Source organism: Papio anubis, chromosome 1, assembly GCF_008728515.1.
Source record: "Papio anubis isolate 15944 chromosome 1, Panubis1.0, whole genome shotgun sequence".
Taxonomy (NCBI): domain Eukaryota; kingdom Metazoa; phylum Chordata; class Mammalia; order Primates; family Cercopithecidae; genus Papio; species Papio anubis.
In genome coordinates, this window is record NC_044976.1 from 5,214,482 (window position 1) to 5,240,474 (window position 25,993).

General features: G+C 52.1%; 1 protein-coding gene across 4 annotated transcripts in view; it reads right to left on the minus strand.

The window, feature by feature from the left end:
- Positions 1–25,993, minus strand: part of ACOT7 (acyl-CoA thioesterase 7) — a 135,221-nt gene that overhangs the window by 93,085 nt on the left and 16,143 nt on the right. The window contains exon 1 of one of the 4 annotated variants that reach the window (XM_009182644.3): positions 4,124–4,256. The exons of the other annotated variants lie outside the window; for them this stretch is intronic. Within the exon in view, the coding sequence (XP_009180908.1) occupies positions 4,124–4,143 (20 nt within the window). The 5' untranslated portion in view covers positions 4,144–4,256. Of the gene's footprint in view, positions 1–4,123; positions 4,257–25,993 lie in introns of those variants that run through there. 4 annotated transcript variants of the gene reach the window in all.

Consider the following 25,993-nt stretch of genomic DNA (forward strand, 5'->3'; position numbering starts at 1 on the left):
GTACCTGCCAGAGCACCGCTGTTTACCAGGCACAGCTGGCCCTTCCCACTGTTCTACCTGTCCCAGCAACGTCTGACCCACCCTTTGTGAAGGACAGGGCACCATTTACGAATAGGGGAGTGTAAGCCAATACCCCCTCACAGAGGGCACCCGACACCACCCTCCCAAACCCCAGAGGCACAGGGACACCCTGACCCAGGATTCCACTCGCAGAAATCTACCCCACAGCTGTTTCCACACATGGTTAAACCAAGCACATGCAAGGGTACTCACTGCACAGCCGTGTATAACACAGGACACGTGCCAGCGCCTAGATGTCCACATGAGGACATAAAAGTAACAGCCACACATCGGAATATTGCTCAGCCTTGCACGAGGAGTAGGAACCTTCTCAGAGACCAGCTGTCAGGTGAAAAACAGCGAGGCACACACTCATGGGAGCAAGGTGACCACCCGGGGTGCAGGGACGACCATTCCAGGAAGGAGGTGTGGGAAACCAGAGGCCTCCATGGCCCCCAGAGGAAGAAACTAACTACTGAGCAGAGACCTCAGTGAGATGCCTCTGTGTCTTTTGGATGCCTTTAAACCATCTCGACCCGTTCAAATTAATCAGTGGTCTTTGAAAATGCTTCAGCCGGGCACGGTGGCTCATGCCTACAATCCCAGCACTTTGGGAGGCCAAGATGGGCAGATCACAAGGTCAGGAGATCGAGACTATCCTGGCTAACGTGGTGAAACCCCGTCTCTACTAAAAATATAAAAAATTAGCCAGGCATAGTGGCGGGCACCTGTAGTCCCAGCTACTCGGGAGGCTGAGGTAGGGGAATGGCCTGAACCCAGGAGGCGGAGCTTGCAGTGAGCCAAGATCTCGCCACTGCCCTCCAGCCTGGGCGACTGAGCAACACTCCATCTCAAAAAAAAAAAAAAAAAAGAAAAAGAAAAGAAAAAAGAAAATGCTTCAAGGCACAGCTCAAAACTCAGATCTCATCACACACCAGAGGCTAGCCAGCACTCATCCCAAGAGCGCCTGCAGCAGCGGCCCTGGGGTCCAGCCCATCGCCCTGGGGCCCAGCCCACTGCCCGGCAGGACAGCCTCAGCCTGTTCTGCAGTGGGAGTGAGGCAGGGGATGCATTCCCGGAGTGGAAAGGGTGGGTGCCTGGAACAATCGACAGGAGCCTGGCAGAGAGAGGAGTTGCTCCTGTCCCCTGGCCTCGCAGCAGACACCCTGAGGGCTGGCCATGCCTCCTGTGCCCTGGGTGGAGCCTGAGTACTGGGTTGAATTGTGTCCCCCAAAATATATGTTTGAGAACTAACCCCAGAAACTATGAATGTCACCTTACTTGGAAAGAGTTCTTTGCATCCAGATACAATCAAGATGAGGTCGCCGTGCCTTAGGGAGGGCCCTAACCCAACAACTGGTGTCCTTATAGGAACAGGGAAATCTCGACATGAGACACAGGAGGTCCAGATGAAGATGAAGGCAGAGACGGGAGCAGCCTCCCGTCAGACGGGAGTGTGGCCCTGCCCACCGCTGGGTCTCCAGCCTGAGGAAATTGCTTCCAGTTGTCACCCACCACCTGGTTTGTGGCCACGCCCAGCGGCCTCTGCTGCTACCAAAGAAAGCAGCACTGAGTGGCACAGCGGAGCCTCGAGGCAGCAGCGGCAATGCCCTCAGCTCCGCTCAACACCCTCAGCCCAGTTCAGCATCCTCAGCCCCGCTCAGCACCCCTCAGCCCAGCTCAGCACCCTCAGCCCTGCTCAGCACCCGCCACCCACACCTGGGCAGCCCCGGACAGGCCCCTGTGCAGTGACCTTGGCAGCAGCCCTGCAGGGCACTGAACTCTGCCTGCCCCTTCTACAGCCCAGCACACGGCCAGCTGGGAGTGCCACCAGTGTCTCTGACTCTGACATAAAAATGTCAGTGCTGGCCGGGCGCAGTGGCTTACGCCTGTAATCCCAGCACTCTGGAAGGCTGAGGCGGGCGGATCATGAGGTCAGGAGTTCGAGACCAGACTGACCAACATGGTGAAACCCCATCTCTACTAAAAATACAAAAAAATAACTGGGCGTGGTGGCAGGCTCCTGTAATCCCAGCTACTTGGGAGGCTGAGGCAGGAGAATTGTTTGAACCTGGGAGGCGGAGGTTGCAGTGAGCCAAGATCACGCCATTGCACTCCAGCCTGGGCCATAGGGTGAGACTCCGTCTCAAAAAAAAAAAAAAGGGCGATGACTATACTTTCATGGTCAGGCGTGATGGCTCACGCCTGTAATCCCAGCACTTTGGGAGGCAGAGGCAGGTGGATCACCTGAGGTCGGGAGTTTGAGACCAGCCTGACCAACATAAAGAAACCCCGTCTCTACTAAAAATACAAAATTAGCCAACCGTAGTGGCACATGCTTGTAATCCCAGCTACTTGGGAGGCTGAGGCAGGAGAATCGCTTAAACCCCGGAAGCAGAGGTTGTGGTGAGCCGAAATTGCGCCCACTGCACTCCAGTCTGGGCAACAAGAGCAAAACTCCGTCTCAAAAAAAAAAAAAGTCAGTGTTAAAATGAAAACATTACTGCGTGAAACCCAGGGTAACCAGGGGTAGGTGAGCCTTGCTTCCTTTACTCCACAGTGGAAGCTAAAGTGCCCACCTGAAGTTGCACAGCCAGGTAGGGGTCTGGGGTCCAGGTGGGTCAGGACGGGGCCTGCAGGGCAGGCAGCTCATTACTTCCCCCTTCTGACAAAGGCCTCAAACCAGAGGTCAAGCACCAGGTGCGTGTGCTCCACCCTCACCTCAGCTGGAAAGCTGGGTGGGACAGAGGTGTCTGGGCAGATTGTTCCCGATCATGGGGCTGCAGCTGCCACTCATGGCTGGGGGCCACCACCTGGGGCCGCAGACACTCGGAGCTTCCTGCAGGAGCTCAGCAGAGGCTGCCTTGGCCAGGGGTAGACAAGGGACAGGGGTTGCCGTTCCTGGAAGAAAAGGAGAAGTGGGTCTCCTTATGGCATGGGGAGACGGGGGCCTCATACCAGGCAGCCTTGAGGGACAAAACAGGTGTTTGGATGAGCATGGGGCCTCAAAGTCCAGGCAGAGGCACACGTAAACGCCTCCTCTATCCATGGGGGACTCTGCCAAATGGAAGCTCAAGCAGCCCTGCTTCTCCTTTTTTTTTTTTTTTTTTTTTTGAGAGGGAGTCTCACTCTGTCACCGAGGCTGGAATGAAGTGGCGTGATCTCAGCTCACTGCAACCTCTACCTCCCGGGTTCAAGCGATTCTCCTACCTCAGCTTCCCAAGTAGCTGGAATTACAGGTACACGTCACCATGCCCGACCAATTTTTGTATTTTTTAGTAGAGATGGGGGTTTCACCGTATTGACCAGGCTGGTCTCAAACTCCTGACCTCAGTTGATTCACCTGCCTTGGTGAAAGTGCTGGGATTACAGGTGTGAGTCACCGCGCCCAGTGCCTGCTTCTCCTCTTTGACTGGCTGCCTAAGGCAGTTCCGGCGAAGTTCCTTCAACCTGTAGACACGCCACTGCATCCCAGGAGAGGGAAGCGTGGGAGGAAGGGCTGGGCCAAGGAAAGTTCCAGCGACACTTCCAGGCCCCCAAGCAGGACAGGGGAAGAGGCCGACAATGGCCCTGAACTCCCAGCCTCCATTTTGGCCAGGAGCAGGGGACTGACCCAGGAGGCTCCTTGTGCAGCCCACAGCGCCCCCTCCACCGCAGATAGGAAGCTCAGCAGCGCTGGGAAACCGCAGCAAACCCAGCAGCGAACCCAGCCCAGCTGGCAGGAGCAGAGGGAAGCCTCAGGAGCAAGGCCGGAAAGAAAACCAGGTGCCTTTCTCCCCAGGGACTAGAGCAGGCAGGGGAGTGCCCTGGTCCCTGTCAGGGGCTCCCAGCTTACCCAGGCCTGCACTTCCTGTCCCAGCTTCGGCTGACCACCTAACCTTGGGGGTCAGTAAGAGCTGGGCCAGGCAGGTGCCCTACTGCCCTTCTTGGCTGCATGATACCAGCCAGCCTGCTGGGCACAGGGGCCGAGTTCCCTCTACCCAACCCTCCCCTCCAAATGTCCCCAAACAATCCACCCACAGTGGCCCCTGCACGACCCGGACATGCCCATGACTGGCAGTACCTGCTCAGCTGGAAAGCCATGGTGGCTAGGACATCCCAGGATCAGATGCAGAGAAAGGCGAGGGAGCGGGAAGCATCACACAGTCCCTGCCTGACCCAGGACTGTCCCAGCTCCCCGCCACACCGGGCTTGGTGGGGAGCACCCCCCACCCCCAGCTTCCTGAGCTGCCCGATCTGGCCAGGAAGAGGCTGCCTCGCCAATCCAGAGCGTCTACCAGAAACCAGTTGTCATAGAAACCTTGCTTTATAAATAATTACAGAAGAAGTAATTCTGTGAGCTCTTCCGGCTGCCGTGCCAGGAGATCAGGAAGGCAGAGGGGCCGCTGCTGAGCAGCCTCAGGGAAGCGGTTGTGAGGCTCTGCCTTCTCTGACAGGGCACAACACAGCCCCTTAGTCTTTCTCCAGGGTCTCAGCCACAGCCAGGCCTGGCCCTGTTGCCGCCTTCTAGAGCTCCCTGAAATGTACACAGGGGAGGAAGGTCACAGGCCAACAAGGACTCCAACAGGTCCAAGCCTGCATCCTGCTGATGGAGCTGGCAACTAAAGCCTGTCCCAAGGGCCAGCTCCCTGGCTGAAGCAAAGTGGACAGGCGGTCCAGCCTCCCCGCTCCTCAGGCCACACCCCTGTCCTTCCCCATCCCCCTCTTCCTCCCTCCAACCCCCGCTTCAGAGGGTGCCCTGCCTGTCCTGGGGCCCAGCAACTCCGCTACCCTTCCTCCACTCCCGCAGGCTCTCAGGCTGCCAGCTGCTACCTGTGGGCCCTGTGCCCCCGCACCTGTACTCTCTTCACTCTGCCTCCCCTTCTACTGGGTGTCAGAAAGAAAGAGGCCAAACAATCACGCGGCCAGGGTGCAGGCTACAGGGGGCCCAGTGCAGGAGGCGGGATGTGTTATCACCACTACCTCCCGCAATGCTGCCCCCACCAGGGCTGCTTTCCCAGGAATCCTGTGACCAGCAAGGGAAATGGAAAGTCTCCAGCCAGAGCGCAGGCCGCACAGCCGACTCAACCAGGCTGGACCCACGGGCCTCTCAGGGTGGGTCGCCCCGGCCTGGCCCCCGACCTCTGGGCAAGTTCCACACGTTTAGTTGTGAAAGAGAAAGTTAGGGCAGAGAGGGCTGATTAGGCAGACAGCCACTCCTGCTGGAACAGAGGGCCCTTATCAAACTTCCACATTCTATCTAACCAGCTGGCAGGCAGTGCTGGAGGGCTTCTGAGCCTGGGAAGTCACTCTGGTAAAAGTTAAATAAGTAAATTATTACCAAAAGGAGGCTGGGTACGGTGGCTCATGCCTATAATCCCTGCACTTTGGGAGGCTGAGGCAGGCAGATCACGAGGTCAGGAGATGGCTAACACTGTGAAACCCTGTCTCTACTAAAAATACAAAAAATTAGCCAGGCATGGTGGCGGGCACCTGTAGTCCCAGCTACTTGGGAGACTGAGGCAAGAGAATGGCGTGAACCCGGGAGGCGGAGCTTGCAGTGAGCCGAGATCACACCACTGCACTCCAGCCTGGGCAACAGCGAGACTCCATCTCAAAAAAAAAAAAAAAAAGTTATTATTACTAAAGGGTAAGTCCTTTCACCTATGCGCAAAAATAAAGAGAAAGACATTTTCAGCTTACAAACCCCACGCACGCTGGGTCCCACAGGGAGGCTGGAGCTGCCCCCACCCAGGAATGTTTAATGTCTAGAAGCTGGAAGAGGAGGGGATTCTAAAGGGATCCCACTGACCCAAAATGTCTCCCTAGAGGGTAAGTCAGGGGGCTGAGTCTGGCCCAAGCCTGGCAGCTAACCCTGGCTGAAAATGCTCCCTGAGCCCTCCCCACCCAGGCAGCCTGTCCAGGCCCAGGCCCAGGCCCAGGCCGTCAGCCGCCTCAGCCTCCTGGCTGCCCATCTAGGCCCATCATCCTGAGTAGCTGGCATCCCAGGGCCAGGGGACTTGAAGCCACAGCACCTCCTACCCTGGCACACAGGACAGGTCCTCCCAGACACACTTCCCTCCCCTGACCCCAAATAGCCCATTGTTCCTCTCAGCTCCCAACTCACTGTTTGGCCTTCTCCCCAAAACAGGCCCTGTTGACTTCCTTTCTGAGGACGTTTAGTGACAAGCTTCTCCAAACCAGGAGCATCGTCTCCCCACGTCTCCAGTCGGCTTCCTCCAGAAGCTGTAGCCAAATGGAACTCAAGGAATGAGCCTGGGCCCCAATACTGTGCCCTTTGGACTTGGCCTCATCCCTCCAGGTGGGCATTGCTGCCTCCCTAAGCAACCCTTCCAACTGGTCCAAGCCCAGGTGTGCTAGGCCCACCACCCACCCCAAATCAGTGAGGACCTACCAGGCTTCCATAGCAACACAGGTTCAAGCCACAACCAGACGGTCCCGCAAAGAGGGAGGACTTGTCAGATAGCTTAGCCTTATGAGCACATAATCTCAAAGTTAAACAACTCAAGGTGCTACTTCCCATCTACTATATTAAAAATCATTTTAATTGACAAAACGAGATGTCTAGAAATGTTCATGGCAGCATTATTCACAACCACCCAAGGATGGAAAGAACCCGGCGTCCACCATGGATGGGTAGGTAAACAAAACGTGATAAATCCATACAATGAGATATTATGTGACCATAACAAATGAAGACCTACAGATCTACAGTAATGCACGGACCAGCCTTGAAACCACGCTGGGTGAAAGAAGTCAATCGCAAAAGGTCACGTGCCGTCTGATTCTGTGTATATTAAACGTCCACAACAGGCAGATCTACAGAAACAGAAAGTCGGCTGGTGGGGGGCAGGGGTTGGAGGACGGGAAATAGGAGTGACTGCTAATGCATGCAGGTTAATTCCGGGGGTGATGAAAATGTTCTGGAATTAAATTGTGCTGGTGGCTGCATAACCTTGTGAATCCACTAAGGTTCACGCAGAATTGTACAATCAAAAAGGGTGGACTTCATTAAGTTACAGCTCAGGAAAGCTGTTATAAACTACAAACAAGACAGGGTGGGGTAGCTCATGCCTGTAATCCCAGCATGTTGGGAGGCCGAGGCAGGTGGATCACCTGAGGTCAGGAGTTTGACACCAGCCTGGCCAACATGGTGAAACCCCACCACTACTAAAAAAAAAAAAATTAACCGGGCATGGTGGTGTGCTCCTGCAATCCCAGCTACCAGGCAACGTGAGGCAGGAGAATCACCTGAACCCAGGAGGCGGAGGTTGCAGTGAGCCAAGATCACGTCACTGCATTCCAGCCCCGGCAACAGAGCGGGACTCTGTCCAAAACAACAACAACAACAAAAACAAACAAAAAAAACTACAAACAACCGGATGCCAGAAGCTGCGGCCCCTCCCTCCACCAGCACTGGCCATGTGGGTGACGCATGGCAGGAGCACTGGAAACACTTTGCCCCAGAAAGGCACTCCCAAAATCTAGTCTAAAGAAAAACACATACAGCTTGGCAGAGACCTGCAGCCGTGCCATCTCTAAACCCAAACCAAGTAGAACTGGGTCAGTAGGCTGCGAGCATCCCTAAAAACATGCTTGAGGTTGTGTTTGGTTTCTACTTTTCCGGGGAAATGACCCACAGTTTTCTGCAGCTTTCGAAGGCATCTGGAAGCTAAAAAGTCAAGAGGTGGGCTGGGCACAGTGGCTCATGCCTGTAATCCCAGCACTTTGGGAGGCCAAGGCGGGCAGATCACCTGAGGTCAGGAGTTCGAGGCCAGCCTGGCCAACATGGCAAAACTCCGTCTCTACTAAAACTACAAAAATTAGCTGGACATGGTGGTGGGCACCTGTAATGCCAGCTACTTGGGAGGCTAAGGCAAGAGAATCGCTTGAACCCAGGAGAAAGAGGTTGCAGTGAGCCGAGATTGTGCCATTGTACTCCAGCCTGTGTGACAAAGTGAAACTCCATCTCAAAAAAAAAAGAAAAAAAAAAAATCAAGAGATGGCAGCACTTCTTCCCCCATCCCTCCCACACCTGCCCAGGCAGCCAAGCATATAGCAAGAAGGTAGGAAATGAGACAGACGCCTAGAACTCAAAAGCACACCGAGCCCAGCGCATCAGAGGGCACGCAGAAGAGAGAATTCAAGGAGAACTCTGCATCGACGCGCCCTAGAATGGGAGGCCACATCCCTCTCCCCAACCGAAACTCACTGCCTCATGCTAGAGGAAGCTGGTAGGGTCAGAAACTTACATCCAGGCTCCAGAAAGATCTCTCAGAGTTCAACGTGAAAAAAACAAATGACCTTTGGCTAAGCATGGTCATGCACGCCTGTAATCGCAGCACTTTGGGAGGCTGAGGTGGGCAGATCGCTAGAGCTCAGGAGTTGGAGACCTGACTAGGCAACATGGTGAAACCCCATCTCTACCAAAAATCCAAAAAATTAGCCGAGCATAATGGTGCGTACCTGTGGGCCCAACTACTCAGGGGGCTAAGGTGGTAGGATCGCTTGAGCCGGGAGGTCAAGGCTGCAGCGAGCCAAGACTGCACCACTGAATTCCAGCCTGGATGACACAGAGAGACCTTGTCTCAAAAAAGGCCAGATGCAGTGACTCACACCTGTCATCCCACCACTTTGGGAGGCTGAGGCAGGAGGATCACTTGAGCCCAGGAGTTCCAGGCCAGCCTGGGCAACAAGAGGAGACTCTATGTCTACAAAAAAAAGAAAGAAAAGATGTTTAACATCATTAGACATTAGGAAAATACAAATTAAAATCACAGTAAGATACCACTACACACCTATCAGAATGGGTGAAATTAGAAGCCTGCACCAGGTGTTGGCGAGGGCGGGGAGGAACTGACACTCTCGTCTACAGCAGCTGGAAACACAAAATGGCACAACCACTTTGGGAACAGTTCGGCAGTTTCTTAAATAGTTAAACATACACCCACCATAAACACAGCCACTGTACTCCTAGTATTTATTTCTACTCATATTTACCAATAAAAGCATATGTCCTTATAAAGACTTGTAGATGAATATTCATAGTGGTTTTCCATGTAATAGCCCAAAACTGGAAACAATGCAAACGTTCATCACCGGATGAACACATTGTGGTCTATCCATACGATGCAGCACAATAGAAAGGAATGAACAGGTGGTGGCTCACGCCTGTAATCTCAGCACTTTGAGAGGCTGAGGTGGGCGGATCACGAGGTCAGGAGTTTGAGACCAGCCTGGCCAACATGATGGAACCCTGTCTATACTAAAAATACAAAACATTAGCTGGGTGTAGCCGGGCATGGTCAGGTTCGGTGGCTCACACCTGTAATCCCAGCACTTTGGGAGGCCGAGGCAGGTGGATCACCTGAGGTTGGGCATTCAAGACCAGCCTGACCAACATGGAGAAACCCCATCTCTACTAAAAATATAAAATTAACTGGGCTTGGTGGTGCATGCCTGTAATACCAGCTACTCAGGAGGCTGAGGCAGGAGAATCCCTTGAACGCGGGAGGCAGAGATTGCAGTGAGCTGAGATCGTGCCATTGCACTCCAGCCTGGGTGCAGAGCGAGAGACTCTGTCTCAAAATAAAATAAAATAAAATAAAGCCCAGCGTTTGGCCGGGCGCCGTGGCTCACGCCTGTAATCCCAGCACTTTCGGAGACCGAAGCGTGCAGATCACGAGGTCAAGAGATCGAGACTAGCATGGCCAACATGGTGAAATCCCGTCTCTACTAAAAATACAAAAATTAGCGGGGCGTGGTGGCGCTCGCCTGTAGTCCCCGCTACTCTGGAGGCCGAGGCAGGAGAATCACTTGAACCTGGGAGGCGGAGGTTACAGTGAGCCAAAATCACGCCACTGCACTCCAGCCTAGGGACAGAGCAAGACTCCGTCTAAAAAAAAAAAAAAAGAAAGAAAGGAATGAATGACTGATACACGCAACTCTGTGGATGAATCTCCAAGTAATCATGCTAAGCGAGGGAGGCTGGACAAAAAGAGAACATACTGTGCAAGTCCATGTTTATAAACTTCGAGGAAACACAAACTATAGTGACAGAAAGCAGAGCAGAGATTGCCTGGCGGCAGGGAGGGACCAGAGAAGCAGAGGGCCTCAGCAGGGTGACAGGCCTGTTCATGGTCTCGATTGCAGTGAAGGCTTCACATGCTCACACAGACATACCTCAGAGACATCACGGGTTTGGTTCCAGGTCACCGCAACAAAGCATACATCACACTTTATAATAAGTCACATGTTTTTTTGGTTTCCCAGTGCACGTAAAAGTTACGCTGTAGTCTATTAAGTGTATAATAGCAATATGCCTAAAGAAAAAAGTATATACCTTCATTTAAAAATACTTTATTGCTAAAAAATGCTAACAATCATCTGAGCCTTCGGTATGGTATTCTTTTTGCTGGCAGAGGGTCTTCTCAATGTCGATGGCTGCAGACTGATTAATATGTTTTGTGGGTTCTTTTTTTTTTTTTTTGAGACAGAGTCTTGTTCTATTGCCCAGGCTGGAGTGCAGTGGCACGATCTTGGCTCACTGCAACCTCTGCCTCCTGGGTTCAAGTGGTTCTCCTGCCTCAGCCTCCCAAGTAGCTGGGATTACAGGCACATGTCACCATGCCCGGCTAATTTTTTGTATTTTTATTACAGACGGGGTCTCACTATGTTGGCCAGGCTGGTCTTGAACTCCTGACCTCTGGTGATCTGCCCACCTCAGCCTCCCAAAGTGCTGGGATTACCACCCGGCCTGCAGACTGATTAGGATGGCGAATGCTGAAGGCTGGGATGGCTGTGGCGGTTTCTTAAAATAAGACAACAATGACATTGATCACATCAATTGACTTCTTTTCACAAAATATTTCTCTGGGCCGGGCACGGTGGCTCATGTCTGTAATCCCAGCACTTTGGAAGCCCGAGGTGGGAGAATCACTTGTGCCCAGGGGTTCCAGACCAGCCTGGGCAATAAGAGGAGATCTTGTCTCTATAAAAAGTAAAAATTAAAAAATTATCTATGCATGGTGGCATGTGCCTGGGGTCCCAGCTACTTGAGAGGCTAAGGTAGGAGGATCCCTTGAATTCAGGAGGTCAAAGCTGCAGTGAGCTGTGATGGTGCCACTGCACTCCAGCTTGAGTGACAGAGCAGGACCCTGTCTCAAATTAAAACCTTGGTCTGGTCAGCTCCGCCATAATCCACCTTTGGGGCCAGTGGTGAGATCACGAGGTCAGGAGATGGGGCCATCTTGGCCCCTAACTCTGATTGAAACCAAATCTCTACTAAAAATACAAAAACTAGCGGGCTGAGGTGGCTGAGCCTGTAGTCCCAGCTACTTTCGAGGAGGCTGAAGGCAGGAAGAATGGCTAAACCCCAGGTGGAGCTTGCAGTGAGCTGGTCCGGCCACTGCACTCCAATGGGCAACAGGCGAGACTCAGATCTCAAAACAAAAAAAAGAAAAAAGAAAAAAAATGAAAAAAAAGATTTAGGCGGTATGACCAGGCTCAAGCCTGTAATCCCAGCACTTTGGGAGGCCGAGAGGCGGAAGTAGGATCAGGGTCAGGAGTCAGAGACCATCCACAAGCTGCTACAGTGAAACCCATCTCTACTAAAAATACAAAAAACTTAGCGAGGCGGTGGCAGAAGCCTGTAGTCCCAGCTACTCGGGAGGCTGAGGCAGGAGAATAAAGTGAACCGGGGCCGGAGCTTACACGGTGAGCTGAGATCCCGGCCACTGCGCCTCCAGCCTGGGTGACAGAGCAGACTCCGTCCTCAAAATTTCCCTGTAGCATGCAATGATGTTTGCAGCACACCCACAGTAGAACTTACTTTTTTTTTTTTTTTTTTTTTTTTGAGACAGAGTCTTACTCTGTTGGCCAGGCTAGAGTGCAGTGGCATGATCTTGGCTCACTGCAACCTCTACCTCCCAGGTTCAAGTGATTCCCCTGCCTCAGCCTCCCAAGTAGCTGGGACTACAGGTGTGCACCATCACATCAGGCTAATTTTTTGTATTTTAGCAATCCCAAAGTGCTGGGATTACAGGTGTGAGCCACTACGCCCAGCCCAGTAGAACTTTCAAAAGCGGAGTCAGACCAGGCGCAGTGGCTCACGCCTGTAATCCCAGCACTTCGGGAGGCCAAAGTGGGTGGATCACTTAAGGTCAGGAGATTGAGACCATTCTGGTTAACACGGTGAAACCCCGTCTCTACTAAAAATACAAAAAAAATTAGCTGGGCCTGGTGGCAGGTGCCTGTAGCCTAGCTACTTGGGAGGCTGAGGCAGGAGAATCACGTGAACCCAGGAGGCGGAGCTTGCAGTAAGCCAAGATCGCACCACTGCACTCCAGCCTGGGTGACAGAGCGAGACTCCATCGCAAAAAAAAAAAAAAGCCAGGCGCGGTGGCTCACGCCTGTAATCCCAGCACTTTGGGAGGCCAAGGCAGGCGGATCACGAGGTCAAGACCATCCTGGCTAACATGGTGAAACCCCGTCTCCACTAAAAATACAAAAAATTAGCCAGGCGTGGTGGCGGGCGCCTGTAGTCCCAGCTACTTAGCAGGCTGAGGTAGGAGAATGGCCTGAACCTGAGAGGCGGAGCTTGCAGTGAGCCGACATCTCGCCACTGCACTCCAGCCTGGGTGACTGAGCGAGACTCCACCTCAAAAAAAAAAAAGTGGAGTCGTGGAGTCAGTCCTCTTAAAACCTATGTTATTTTATCAGCTAAGTTTACGGAATATTCTAAATCCTTTTGTTACGGGATCTTTGGGGTGTCCCTTTTCTGGCCAGGAACCTCTGTGTCTGGTGGCACCTTTGCCCAAGTTTTGCTGGGGCCCACTGGGCTTGTTCCAACCACTCAGTCTGGCAGGCTGCGCTTGGCTCATGCTACCAGCCTGGGGCTTCCACGCCTGCCAAGGACAAGCCTAGTGTGGAGCAGCGAGCAGTGTGTGAGCGAGCGTGGGGTCTGGCTACCGCACAGTCAGACACACCAGTTGCCGCTGCAGGGCAGACAACTCCAGATGCTGGCACAGGCGCTGGTTCTCTGCAAGGCTGCACCTGGACCAAGCACATCGCAAGCAGCTTGCCCAGCTGGCACAGGGGAATGCAGTGGTGCCTGGAAGCTTGGTGGGTGATGCCAGGAACTGCAGGGCCCCAAAGAGGGAGTCACAACCCTGGCTCAGGGAGCACCCAGGTCTGGACTCCCCAAACGGCGACAGCTCTTCTCTCCTTCCCTTGGCTGGCAACATGGCAAGCAAGGGGCATATTTCAGCCCTGTTTGTTACAGCTCTTTCAGCCTCACCATGGCAGGTCCCGAGTTCTTGCCCTGTCACTGGGAAGAATGAGTACACAGCCAAATGCAGAGTGAGCAAGACAAAGAGAAGCTTTATTGAGTGAAGGACAGCTCAGAGGAGACCCGTAGTGGGCAGCTCCTTTCCACAGCCGGGTCATCCCAATGAGTGTTCAGCTCTCAGCAAAGAGGGTAGCTCCTCTCTGCAGCTGGTCGTACTGTCATCTTTCTGTCCTCTGCTCTAGTCTGGCTGAGTCCAGGGTTTTTATGGGCCTCAGAGTGGAGGAAACATGTGCTGACTGGTCCAGGGATGGGCCAGGGAAAAGCACCACAAGTTTCCCCTCTGGTCCTTGGGACTGGCTGGCCGGCCCCCAGGGTTCAGGCTCTCCCCAACCAGACCCCTCCTACCCAGGAGCCTGTCTGTCTCCCACCACTGTTCATGGCATCCAGGCTGTTTGTGCCAGTCTGTTCTCAGCCCCTATTCGGCCTCCCTCCCATGCTTGTCGGTGGCCAAAGTCCGAAGGGCGCCATCAGCAAGGTGGGTGCAGTGGCCACACCGCAGTCCAGGTCCCCGAAGTGAATTCTGCTCCCACTTCCCACCCCGGGCCCTGAAGCATAACCCAAGCTCTGCATCCCAGCCCCCACGCTCCTTATGCAGGTGCAGCATCACCCCAGGCCCAGCTCCACCTTGGGGCTCCTCTCTGCCTGCACCTCCATGCCCAATCATGCTGCTTCCCCACCAGCAGGCAACTCAGCCTGGCCCCACTGTGGTGGCCCCCAGGGCAGCGGGCTCTGGGAGACTCCCAGGGGCAGGCTCCAGGGACTGTCTGTCTCCTCTGCACACCCCTCCCCACTGTGACAGCAGGTGAGAGCTGTGACCCGGAGCCAGGGTCTGGAGTGGCAAGTCTCCAGGCCTGGGAGCGGGTCCCGCTTGGCTGCACAAGGATGGGAGCAGTACAGTCTTTGCCCAGGGGAATCACGAGGGCACGGGGACCCTGCTGCCACTGCTGCTCCCACAGCTGCTCCTGCCACCACTGCTTGCACCACCCCACTGCAGCCAGCGTGAAGGCAGGGGTTGCTCCAGATGGCCCACCACTGCCATTACTTTCTTGTCATTTCAGCAATGTTCACGGCATCTTCATCAAGACTAGATTCCATCTTAAGAGCACTGTGTCTTGGCGGTGTGGTGGCTCAAGCCTGTAATCCAGCACTTTGGGAGGCGGGGGCGGGCGGGATCCGGAGTCAGGAGATCGAGACCATCCTGGCTGTGGTGAAACCCTGTCTATTAAGCAAAACTGGCTAGGCAGTGGCGGCGTCATAGTCCCAGCTACCAGGGCTGAGGCTGGAGAATGGCGTGAACCGGGGCTGGGGCTTTGCAGTGAGCTGAGATCGGCCTGCCTCCAGCCGAGGGCGACAGGCGAGACTCCGTCTCAAAAAAAAAAAAAAAAAGCCACACTGTCTTTTTTTCAAGCTGCTGCTTTCTTTTCTTTTTTTTTTTGCTCCATTGCCCAGGCTGCAGACCACCAATAGCACAATCTTGGCTCACGCCTTCTCCACTCCTGGGTTCAAGCGATTCTTGTGACTCAGCCTCCTGAGTAGCTGGGATTACACACACATATCACCACATCTAGCTAGTTTCTGTATTAGTAGAGAAGAGGTTTCACCACGTTGGCCAGGCTGGTCTCGAACTCCTGACCTCAGGTGGTCCACCCACCTTGACCTCCCCAAACTGTTGGTATTACAGGCGTGAGCCACCACACCTGGCCTACAAATATTCTTAATGGCATCTAGAATAGTGAATGCTTTCCAGGAAGTTTTCAATTTACATTGCCCAGATCAGAAGAATTGCTATCTAAGGCAGCTAGAGCCCCATAAAATGCAGTTCTTTTTTTTTTGTTTTTTGTTTTAGAGAATGAGTCTTGCTCTGTCGCACAGGCTGGGGTACTGCAACCTCCACCTCCTGGGTTCAAGCAATTCTCCTGCCTCAGCCTCCCCAGTAGCTGGGACTACAGGCACATGTTGTCACATCCAGCTAATTTCTCTTTTTTTTTTTTTTTTTTTGAAATGGAGTCTCGCTCTGTCGCCCAGGCTGGAGTGCAGTGGCATGACCTCGGCTCACTGCAAGCTCCGCCTTCCAGGTTTATGCCATTCTCCTGCCTCAGCCTCCCGAGTAGCTGGGACTACAGGCGCCCACCACCTAACCCAGTAATTTTTTGTACTTTTTGTAGAGACAGGATTTCAACGTGTTGCCCAGGCTAGTCTCAAACTCCCGAGCAAAGGCAATCCACCTGCCTCAGCCTCCCAAAGTGTTAGGATTACATGTGTGAGCCACCACATCCGGCCCAAAATGCATTTCTTAAACAATAAGAGTTGAAAGTCAAGATTACTCCTTGATCCATGTTGCAGAATGGATGCTGAGTTAATAGGTGCTATTATCCACTTTGGTTTGGATATGAGGATCCCTAACCTCATGTTGAAATTCGATCCCAATGTTGGAGGCAGGACCTAATGGGAAGTGTTTGGGTCACGGGATGAATCCCTCTGGAAGGGCTTGGTGCCATCCTCATGGTGATGAGTGAGTTCTTGCTTTACTAGCCTCTGGGAGAGCTAATAGTTAAAAGGAGCCTGGCACCTCCCTTCTCTCTCACTTGTCTGGCCATGTGATCTGCACACATCAGCTTCCCTTCCCCTTCTGCAGCTTGAGTCCCTCAGCAGAAGAAGATGCTAGTGCCATGCTTCCTGTACAGCTTACAGAACCATGAGCCAAATAAAGCTCTTTCCTTCATAAATTAACCCAGCTTTGGGCATTCCTTTATAGCCACATGAATGGACTAAAGACAGTAGGCACGAAAACAAAATTAATCTCCTTGTGCATCTCCATCAGAGCTCTTGGGTTATCAGGTCTATTGTCAATGCACAGTATTATTATTATTATTATTATTATTATTATTATTATTATTTTGAGATGGAGTCTTGTTCCGTCACCTGGCCTGGAGTGCAGTGGTGCAATCTCAGCTCACTGCAACCGCCACCTCCCTGGTTCATGTGATTCTCCTGCCTCAGTCTCCCAAGTAGCTGGGATTACAGGCATGCATCACCATGCCCGGCTAATTTTTGTATTTTTTTTTTAGTAAAGATGGGGTTTCACCATGTTGGCCAGGCTGGTCTCGAGCTCCTGACCTCAGGTAATCCAGCCACCTTGACCTCCCACAGTGCTGGGATTACAGGCATGAGCCACCACGCACAGCCAATGATCAGTATTATTTTGATTTTTTTTTTTTTTTTTTTGAGACAGAGTGTCACTCTATCCAGGCTGGAGTGCAGTGGTGCGATCTCAGTTCACTGCAACCTCTGCCACCCAGATTCGAGCAATTCTCCTGCCTCAGCCTCCTGAGTACCTGGGATTACAGGCGCCTGCCCCCGGCACCTGGCTAATTTTTGTATTTTTAGTTAGAGACGGGGTTTCACCATCTTGGCTAGGCTGGTCTTGAACTCCTGACCTTGTGATCCACTTGCCTCGGCCTCCCAAAGTGCTGGGATTACAGGCACGAGCCACTGCACCTGGCCTGATCAGTATTACTTTGAAAGAAGTATTTTTTTCTGAGCAGTAGGTCTCAACAGTAGGCTTAAAAATATTCAGAAAACTATGCTATAAACAGATGTGCTGACATCCAGGATTTGTTGTTCCATTTATAGAACATAGGCAGAGTAAATTCAGCATAATTTATAAGGACCCTAGGATTTTCAGAACATAAATGAGCATTGGCTTCAACTTAAAGTCACCAGCTATATAAGCCCTTAACAAGAGAGCTAGCCTGTCCCCCCACTTTTTTTTTTTTTTTTTTTTTGAGACAGAATCTCACTCACTCTGTCATCCAGGCTGGAGTGCTGTGGTGGGCGTGATCTCAGCTCACTGCAACCTCTACTTCACAGGCACAAGTGATTCTCCTGCCTCAGCCTCCTGAGTAGCTGGGACTACAGGCACATGCCACCACACTCAGCTAATTTTTGTATTTTTGGTAGAGACAGGGTTTTGCCATGTTGGCCAAGTTGGTCTCAAACTCCTGACCTCAGGTGATCTGCCTGCCTCAGCCTCCCAAAGTGCTGGGATTACAGCATAGTCACCAGACCTGGCCTGTCCTTTGAAGCCAGGCATTGACTTTTCCTCCCTAGCTATGAAAGTCCTACATGTTATCTTCTTTCAACAGAAAGCTGTTTCACCCACACTGAAAGCCTAGGCAGGGCACAGTGGCTCACGCCTATAATCTCAGCATTTTGGGAGGCTGAGGCAGGTAGATCATTTGAGGTCAGGAGTTCAAGACCAGCCTGGCCAACATAGTGAAATCCTGTCTCTACTAAAAATAAAAAAATTAGCCAGGCATGGTAACGTGTACCTGTAGACCCAGCTACTCGGGAGACTGCAGCAGGAGAATCGCTTGAACCTGAGAGGTGGAGGTAGCAGTGAGCCAAGGCTCCGCCACTGTACTCCAGCCTGGGCGACAGAGCAAGACTCTGTCTCCAAAAAAAAAAAAGAAAAGAAAACCTATTGTGTAGCCACCCTCATCGGTGATCTCAGCCAGATCCGGATAACCTGCTGCAGCTTCTCCATCAGCACCTGCTGCTCTACCTTGTACTTTTATGTTATGGAGGTGGCTTCTTCCCTTCAACCTCATGAACCAACCTCTGTTAGCTTCACGCTTTTCTTTTTTTTTTTTTTTTTGAGACGGAGTCTCGCTGTGTCTCCCAGGCTGGAGTGCAGTGGCCTGATCTCGGCTCACTGCAAGCTCCGCCTCCCGGGTTCACGCCATTCTCCCGCCTCAGCCTCCCAAGTAGCTGAGACTACAGGCGCCCGCCACCACGCCCGGCTAGTTTTTTGTATTTTTTTAGTAGAGACGGGGAGCTTCACGCTTTTCCTCTGCAGCTTCCTCACCTCTCTCAGCCTTCATAGAACTGAAGAGAGTTAGGGCTTTGCTCTGGATTAGGCTTTGGCTTAAGGGAATGTTGTCGCTGATTTGATCTTTTCTCCAGACCACTAAAATTCTTCTTCTCTGTTATCAGCAGGAAGGCTGTTTTGCTTTCTTATCATTCATATAATCACTGGAATAGCACTTGGAATTTCCTTCGAAGGACTTTTCCTTTACATTCACAACTTGGCTAACTGTTTGGCACACAAGGCCTAACTTTCAGCCTATCTCAGCTTTCAACATGCCTTCCTAAGTTTGATCATGTCCAGCTTTTGGCTTTTTTTTTTTTTTGAGAGTCTCACTCTGTCACCCAGGCTGGAGTGCAGTGGCACGATCTTGGCTCACTGCAACCTCCCCCTCTGGGTTCAAGAGGTTCTTCTGCCTCATCCTCTGAGTAGCTGAGACTACAGGCGCGTGTTACCACACCTGGCTAATTTTTTGTATTTTTAGTAGAGATGGGGTTTCACTATGTTGGCCAGGCTGGTCTCGAACTCCTGGCCTCAAGTTGTCCGACTGCCTCAGCCTCCCAAAGTGCTGGAATTATAGGCATGAGCCACCGCACCTAGCCTCAGGTTTTTGGCTTAAAGTGAGAGATGTGTGACTCTCTCCTTCACTGGAACACTTAGAGGTAGGGTAATTTCAAAATTGTTGTGTCTCAGGGAATCAGGAAGCCCAAGAAAAGGGAGAGAGATGAGGAAACAGCCGGTCAGTGGGGCAGTCAGAACACACGCAACATTTATCAATTTCATTTGCTGTCTTACATGGACGCGGTTCACGATGTCCCAAAACACCTACATTAGTAACACCAAAAACTACTGGTCATAGATCACTATAACAAAGATAATAATGAAAAAGTTTGAAATATTGCAAGAATTACGAAAATTATGATATAGACACACTACATGAGCACAGGCTGGCCGAAAAAATGGTGCCAGTAGACTTTCTCAATGCAGGGTTGCCACGATTTTTTTTTTTTTTTTTGAGACAGAGTCTCACTCTGTTGCCCAGGCTGGAGTGTAGTAGCATGATCCCGGCTCACTGCAACCTCTGCCTCCCAGGTTCAAGTGATTCTCCTGCCTCAGCCTCGGGAGTAGCTGTGACTACAGGCACATGTCACCGTGCCCAGCTAATTTTTTATATTTTTAGTAGAGATGGGGTTTCGCCATGTTGGCCAGGCTGGTCTCGAACTCCTGACCTCAGGTGATCCTCCTGCCTCGGCCTCCCAAAGTGCTGGGATTACAGGTGTGAGCCACCACACCTGCCCCAAACTTTCAATTTGTAAAAAATGCAGGACCTGGCTGGGTGCAGTGGCTCACGCCTATAATCCGAGCACTTTGAGAGGCTGAGGTGGGTGGATCACCTGAGGCCAGGAGTTTAAGGCCAGCCTGACCAACATGGTGAAACCCCGTCTCTACTAAAAATACAAAAATTAGCTGGGCACGGTAGCAGGTGCCTGTAATCCCAGCTCTTTAGGAGGCTGAGGCAAGAGAATCGCTTGAATCCAGAAGGCAGAGGTTGCAGTGAGCCTGGGCCACAAAAACGAAACTCCATCTAAAAAAAAAAAAAAAAAAATGCAGGACCTGCAAAGTGTAATGAAAGGAAATCTGCCTGTGTCTAGCTCAAAACTGATCAAACTGAATACTTTCCATATGTACAGTTCTAGAAATTATTCCTGTATAACTCTGTTTAAATAAGTATCTCTTCCACCTCCCACCTCTGACTTTTAGAGAATCAAATATCCATGGCAAATGCATTGGGCTTGTTTCTACTTGAGGCACCTACTCTGGGCAAGTTTCCTGGAATTCTGCCATTCTGCAAGGGAAGGTAGCAGCAAGTGCAATGAAGTCACCTGAGGACAGAGGCCTGGTCCCCATGCTGGCAGCTGCGCCCAGGTCCCTCAGCCGGAACAGAGGCGGAAGGCAGGTGGCCAAATGGCCCTGGGAACTCTAGTTAGGGAGTCACTAAGAGCCCTGTCCAACCAGGCACTGGTTAAAGCCCTCCCACAGGCCCATGGGGACTGAAGGCATGCCCCTCAGTGGGCAGACCAGCAGGACCTGAGGACTTCCAGAGTATGGGGCCAGTGGGTCAGTACGGCCACCCTGAGTCTCACTCTCCAGATGTCAAGGAGGATGCCCTGAACACACTGGGCGTGGGGCCTGTGTGGAGAAGCTGAGCTCCACTGCGCAGGGTCCAAGGACTCTGCTTTGCCCAACATCCTGGAGGTCAAGCACCAACACCCTGCCACGCACCACCTGCAGGCCACACAGTGGATGAGGGGCAGGTGGAAATGGCAGAGGAGGTAAGGTCTGCACTCTACTGGGGTCCCTGCCCCACCTGCCACACACCCCTAGGTCACTGCGCCTGGAGGGCCCCAGTGTCTTCACCTGTAAATGGAGGGTGAACTGCCAAGCTGAGAGTTCTCCGTGGCTGGGACACCCTACACTATTCCACAGACTCCCCCGTCGAACCCAGGACAAGCCCCAGCATCAGTGAGCCCCTGGGTCTCGGCCAGTTGAAGGGAATAACCACGTCAAGAGTCAGAGGAGAAAAACCAAGTTTGGCATCTGCTGCAAACGATGGCTTCTCTTGTTCATCCTGATCAGTTACCTGGCTGAGGTTCCCACTTTATTGATATTAAGATTTCAGCTCCAGGCCGGGCGCAGTGGATCACGGCTGTAATCCCAGCACTTTGGGAGGCCGAGGTGGGCAGATCACAAGGTCAGGAGATCGAGACCATCCTGGCTAACTCGGTGAAACCCCGTCTCCACTAAAAATACAAAAAAAAAAAAAAATTAGCTGGGCGTGGTGGCGGGCGCCTGTAGTCCCAGCTACTCGGGAGGCTGAGTCAGGAAAATGGCGTGAACCCGGGAGGTGGAGCTTGCAGTGAGCAGAGATCGCGCCACTGCACTCCAGCCTGGGCAACAGAGCAAGACTCCGTCTCAAAAAAAAAAAAGATTTCAGCTCTGAGAGAGGCATTATTAAGATAACGGAGACAGGCTGGGCGCAGTGGCTCACGCCTGTAATCCCAGCACTTTGGGAGGCTGAGGCAGGCAGATCACGAGGTCAGGAGGTCGAGACCATTCACGAAGCTAACACGGTGAAACCCGTCTCTACTAAAAATACAAAAAATTAGCGGGCATGGTGAAGTGAGCCTGTAGTCCCAGCTACTCAGGAGGCTGAGGCAGGAGAATGGCGTGAACCCAGGAGGTGGAGCTTGCAGTGAGCCAAGATTGCGCCACTGCACTCCAGCCTGGGCGACAGAGCAAGACTGCCTCAGGAAAAAAAAAAAGATAATGGAGACAAGCCATGGACTGAAGAAAATGTCTACCAAACGTGTATCTCTCTCAGCAAACTATCGCAAGAACAGAAAACCAAACACCGCATATTCTCACTCATGGGTGGGAACTGAACAATGAGATCACATGGACTCAGGAAGGGGAACATCACACACCGGGGCCTATCATGGGGAGGGGGGAGGGGGTAGGGATTGCATGGGGAGTTATACGTGATATAAATGACTAGTTGATGGGTGCAGCACACCAACATGGCACAAGTATACATATGTAACAAACCTGCACGTTATGCACATGTACCCTAGAACTTAAAGTATAATAATAATAATTAAAAAAAAGAAAAAAAAAACGTATATCTGATAAACAACTTGTTTCTAAAATATACAAAGTACTCTTAAAACTCAACAATAAGAGGCCATGCGCGGTGACTCGTGCCTATAATCCCAGCACTTTGGGAGGTGGACACGGCCAGATCACTTGAGGTCAGGAGTTGGAGACCAACCTGGCCAACGTGGAGAAACCCCAAAAATTAGCCAGGTCTGGCGGTACATGCCTGTAATCCCTGCTTGGAGACTGAGGCACAAGAATCCCTTGAGCCAGGGAGGTGGAGGCTGCAGTGTGCCAAGACTGCACCACTGTACTCCAGCCTGGGTGACAGTGAGACTCTCTGATCTCTGGGGAAACAAAAACTCAAAAAAAAAAATACCTGTCAGAATGGCCTAAACCCAAAGTACTGACAACATCAAATGCTGGTGAGGAGCACAGGCGCACAGGAGCCCTCATTCACCGCTGGTGAGAATGCAAAATGGCACAGCCACTTTGGAAGACAGTTTGGCAGTTTTCTACAAAGCTAAATGTACTCTTCAATTAAATCAATCTTATATTCCATTAAATATATTAAAAAATACATGTAGGCCGGGCACAGTGGCTCAAGCCTGTAATCCCAGCACTTTGGGAGGCCGAGACGGGCGGATCACGAGGTCAGGAGATCGAGACCATCCTGGCTAACATGTTGAAACCCCGTCTCTACTAAAAAAAACGCAAAAAACTAGCCAGGCGAGGTGGCGGGTGCCTTTAGTCCCAGCTACTCCGGAGGCTGAGGCAGGAGAATGGCATAAACCCGGGAAGTGGAGCTTGCAGTGAGCTGAGATCCGGCCACTGCACTCCAGCCTGGGCGACAGAGCGAGACTCCATCTCAAAAAAAAAATAATAAATAATAAATAAAAAAAACAAAAAAATAAAAAATACATGTAAAGGCCAGGTGCGGTAGCTCACGCTTATAATCCTAGCACTTTGGGAGGCTGAGGCGGGAAGATCACTTGAGCCCAATAGTTCGAGACCAGCCTGGGCAACATAGCGAGACTCCATCTCTATTTAAATAATAAAAAAATATATTATGTAAAAACTTAGTTGGTACATGGAAACAGTTAAACGCAAAATCAAGTAAAAATTCAAGCTGGATACAGGTGTATTAAGAATCTTACTAGGGCCGGGCGCGATCGCTCACGCCTGTAATCCCAGCAGTTTGGGAGGCCGAGGTGGGCGGATCACAAGGTCAGGAGATCAAGACCATCCTGGCTAACACGGTGAAATCCCGTCTCTACTAAAGAATACAAAAAAAAAAAAAAAAAATTAGCCGGGCATAGTGGCGAGCGCCTATAGTCCCAGCTACTCGGGAGGCTGAGGCAGGAGAATGGCGTGAATCCAGGAGGTGGAGGTTGCAGTGAGCCGAGATTGTGCCACTGCACCCCAGCCTGGGCGACAGACCAAGACTCCATCTCAAAAAAAAAAAAAGAATCTTACTAGAATCTTAATAGATGTCAGATAACATGGGTCAATTCAGCAGCTTCAGGCTGGTTTATGAGTGTCACCACTTCTAAGAGCCTGGCTTTTATAAGGCACAAGACAAGGTGAGGTCTGCCTGTCATTAAAGGAAGCACTGAGTATCAATCATGCAGGATGTAGTTTCTTGAGACGCCAAAGAGTAGTATCAAAAGCAATTCCATTGTGAAAGCTGAGTTCCAAATACAAGCGACACCTGAGTGAACACAGCACCAAAACAGCAAAGAAACACACAAACATCAAAGTCTGGCACTTATTGTAAACAATGGCCGGGTGCGGTGGCTCACGCCTGTAATCCCAGCACTTTGGGAGGCCGAGGCAGGTGGATCACAAGGTCAGGAGATTGAGACCATCCTGGCTAACACGGTGAAACCCCATCTCTACTAAAAAATACAAAAAAAAACTAGCCGGGCGAGGTGGCAGGCGCCTGTAGTCCCAGCTACTCGGGAGGCTGAGGCAGGAGAACGGCGTGAACCTGGGAGGCGGAGCTTGCAGTGAGCTGAGATCCGGCCACTGCATTCCAGTCTGGGCCACAGAGCGAGACTCCGTCTCAAAAAAAAAAAAAAATTAGCTGGGCGTGGTGACGGGCGCCTGTAGTCCCAGCTACTCAGGAGGCTGGGGCAGCAGGTGAATGGCTGGCAGCGGGGAACCGGGAAGTGAGGAGCTTACGTGAGCTGTGGTCGTGTCACTGCACCACTGCCGCGACAGAACAAGACTCTGTCTCAAAAAAAAAAAAAGGCAGTGGTGGTGGCTCAAGCCTGTAATCCCAGCACTTTGGGAGGCGAGGCAAGGTGGATCACAAGGTCAGGAGTCGAGACCATCCTGGCTAACATGGAGTGAAACCCGTCTCTACTAAAAAGCAAGAAATTAGCCAGGTGAGGTGGGGCTGAGCCTGTAGTCCCAGCTACTCGGGGAGGCTGAGGCAGGAGAATGGCGTGAACCCGGGAGAAGTGGAGCTTTGCAGTGAGCAGTTGTGCCACTGCACTCCAGCCTGGGAGCTGAAACAGACTCCCCTCTCAAAAAAAAAAAAAAAAGGCCCGGGCGTGGTGGCTCAAGCCTGTAATCCCAGCACTTTGGGAGGCCGAGGCAGATTGAATCACAAGGTCTAAGGAGAGATGAGACCATCCTGGCTAACTCTGGTGAAACCCCGTCTCTACTAAAAATCCAAAAATTAGCCGGGCATGGTGGCGGGCGCCTGTAGTCCCAGCTGCTCAGGAGGCTAAGGCAGGAGAATGGCGGGAACCCGGGAGGCGGAGCTTGCAGTGAGCCGAGATCATGCCACTGCACTCCAGCCTGGGCAACAGAGAGAGACTCCGTCTCAAAAAAAAAAAAAAAAAAACCACAATGGCACCAGTTACAAGGCCAAAGCATCCACTCACTACAATGCCACCACTGTACAAATTAATTCCGCCAGCAGCCCTGGGTGCCTGAGAGGTAGTGGCTCAAGATGAGATTGGAACTGGTGGGAGATTGTCAGGAGGGGAAGGAGGGGCAGTGTCTATGACCAGCATGCCCTCTGCTGGTGGCCAAGGTGCTCCAGGACAGCGCCAGACTGGGGCAGAGGGTCCAGTCCCACAGTGATACAATTTACAGCAAAGCACACACACCACGGGCCTTCCCAGGTCCCAGCCAACAAGTCCCACAAAGGCAGGTACCATTGGGCCTTCTAATAGTCCCGGGCTCATGGGCGCACGGCCAGCGAGAGGAATGCTCTGGCCCTCCTAAATCACGGACTTGGTTTCCTTTACTCACCCAAGGCTCAGAGAAGCTCCCAGCCTTACATGGCTCAGCTGCCAGCCCCTGACCTGCCACAGCTGAGCTTCTGGCCCTGAGGCCAAAGGGTTCAAGGCAGGGCACAGAGACATCTAGGCTGTCTGGCATGGCCCTAGCAAGGTCTCCTGTGCGGACCTACCCCAAGGAGGCCCAGACAGCAAGAGCCTGTCATGTGCCATGGGGCAGGCTAAAATCACAGAAGAACTTTGGTGGGAGGAAGAGGGAAGGAGGACAGAAAGGCTGGGGAGGGCAGGGGCTGGTGTTCAGCAAGGAGAGGGGAAACAGATGTGGACAGGCACACAGCATGGCCTGCCCCTGAGAAGTAATGTCCCTAGAGTCCTAGTTTTATTATTGCTCAAGGGCTTTTTTTTTTTTTTTTGAGATGGAGTCTCGCTCTGTTGCCCAGGCTGGAGAGCAGTGGCGCAATCTCGGCTCACTGCAACCTCCGCCTCCCGGGTTCACACTATTCTCCTGCCTCAGCCTCCCGAGTAGCTGGGACTACAGGCGCCCACCATCATGCCTGGCTAATTTTTTGTATTTTTAGCCAGGATGGTCTCCATCTCCTGTCCTCAAGATTCACCCGCTTCGGCCTCCCAAAGTGTTGGGATTACAGGTGCCTGGCTTGCTCAAGGGCTTTCTTTTTCTGTCCTCAGCATCAGAGATAAATGACCCTCAGGTATAAGAGTTCAAAGAAAGGGTACAACGGCTGTCTTCAGCCTCCATTTGCCAGCTGTGACTGCAAGCAAGTAACTCCACCTCTAACGCCTGCTCCCCAG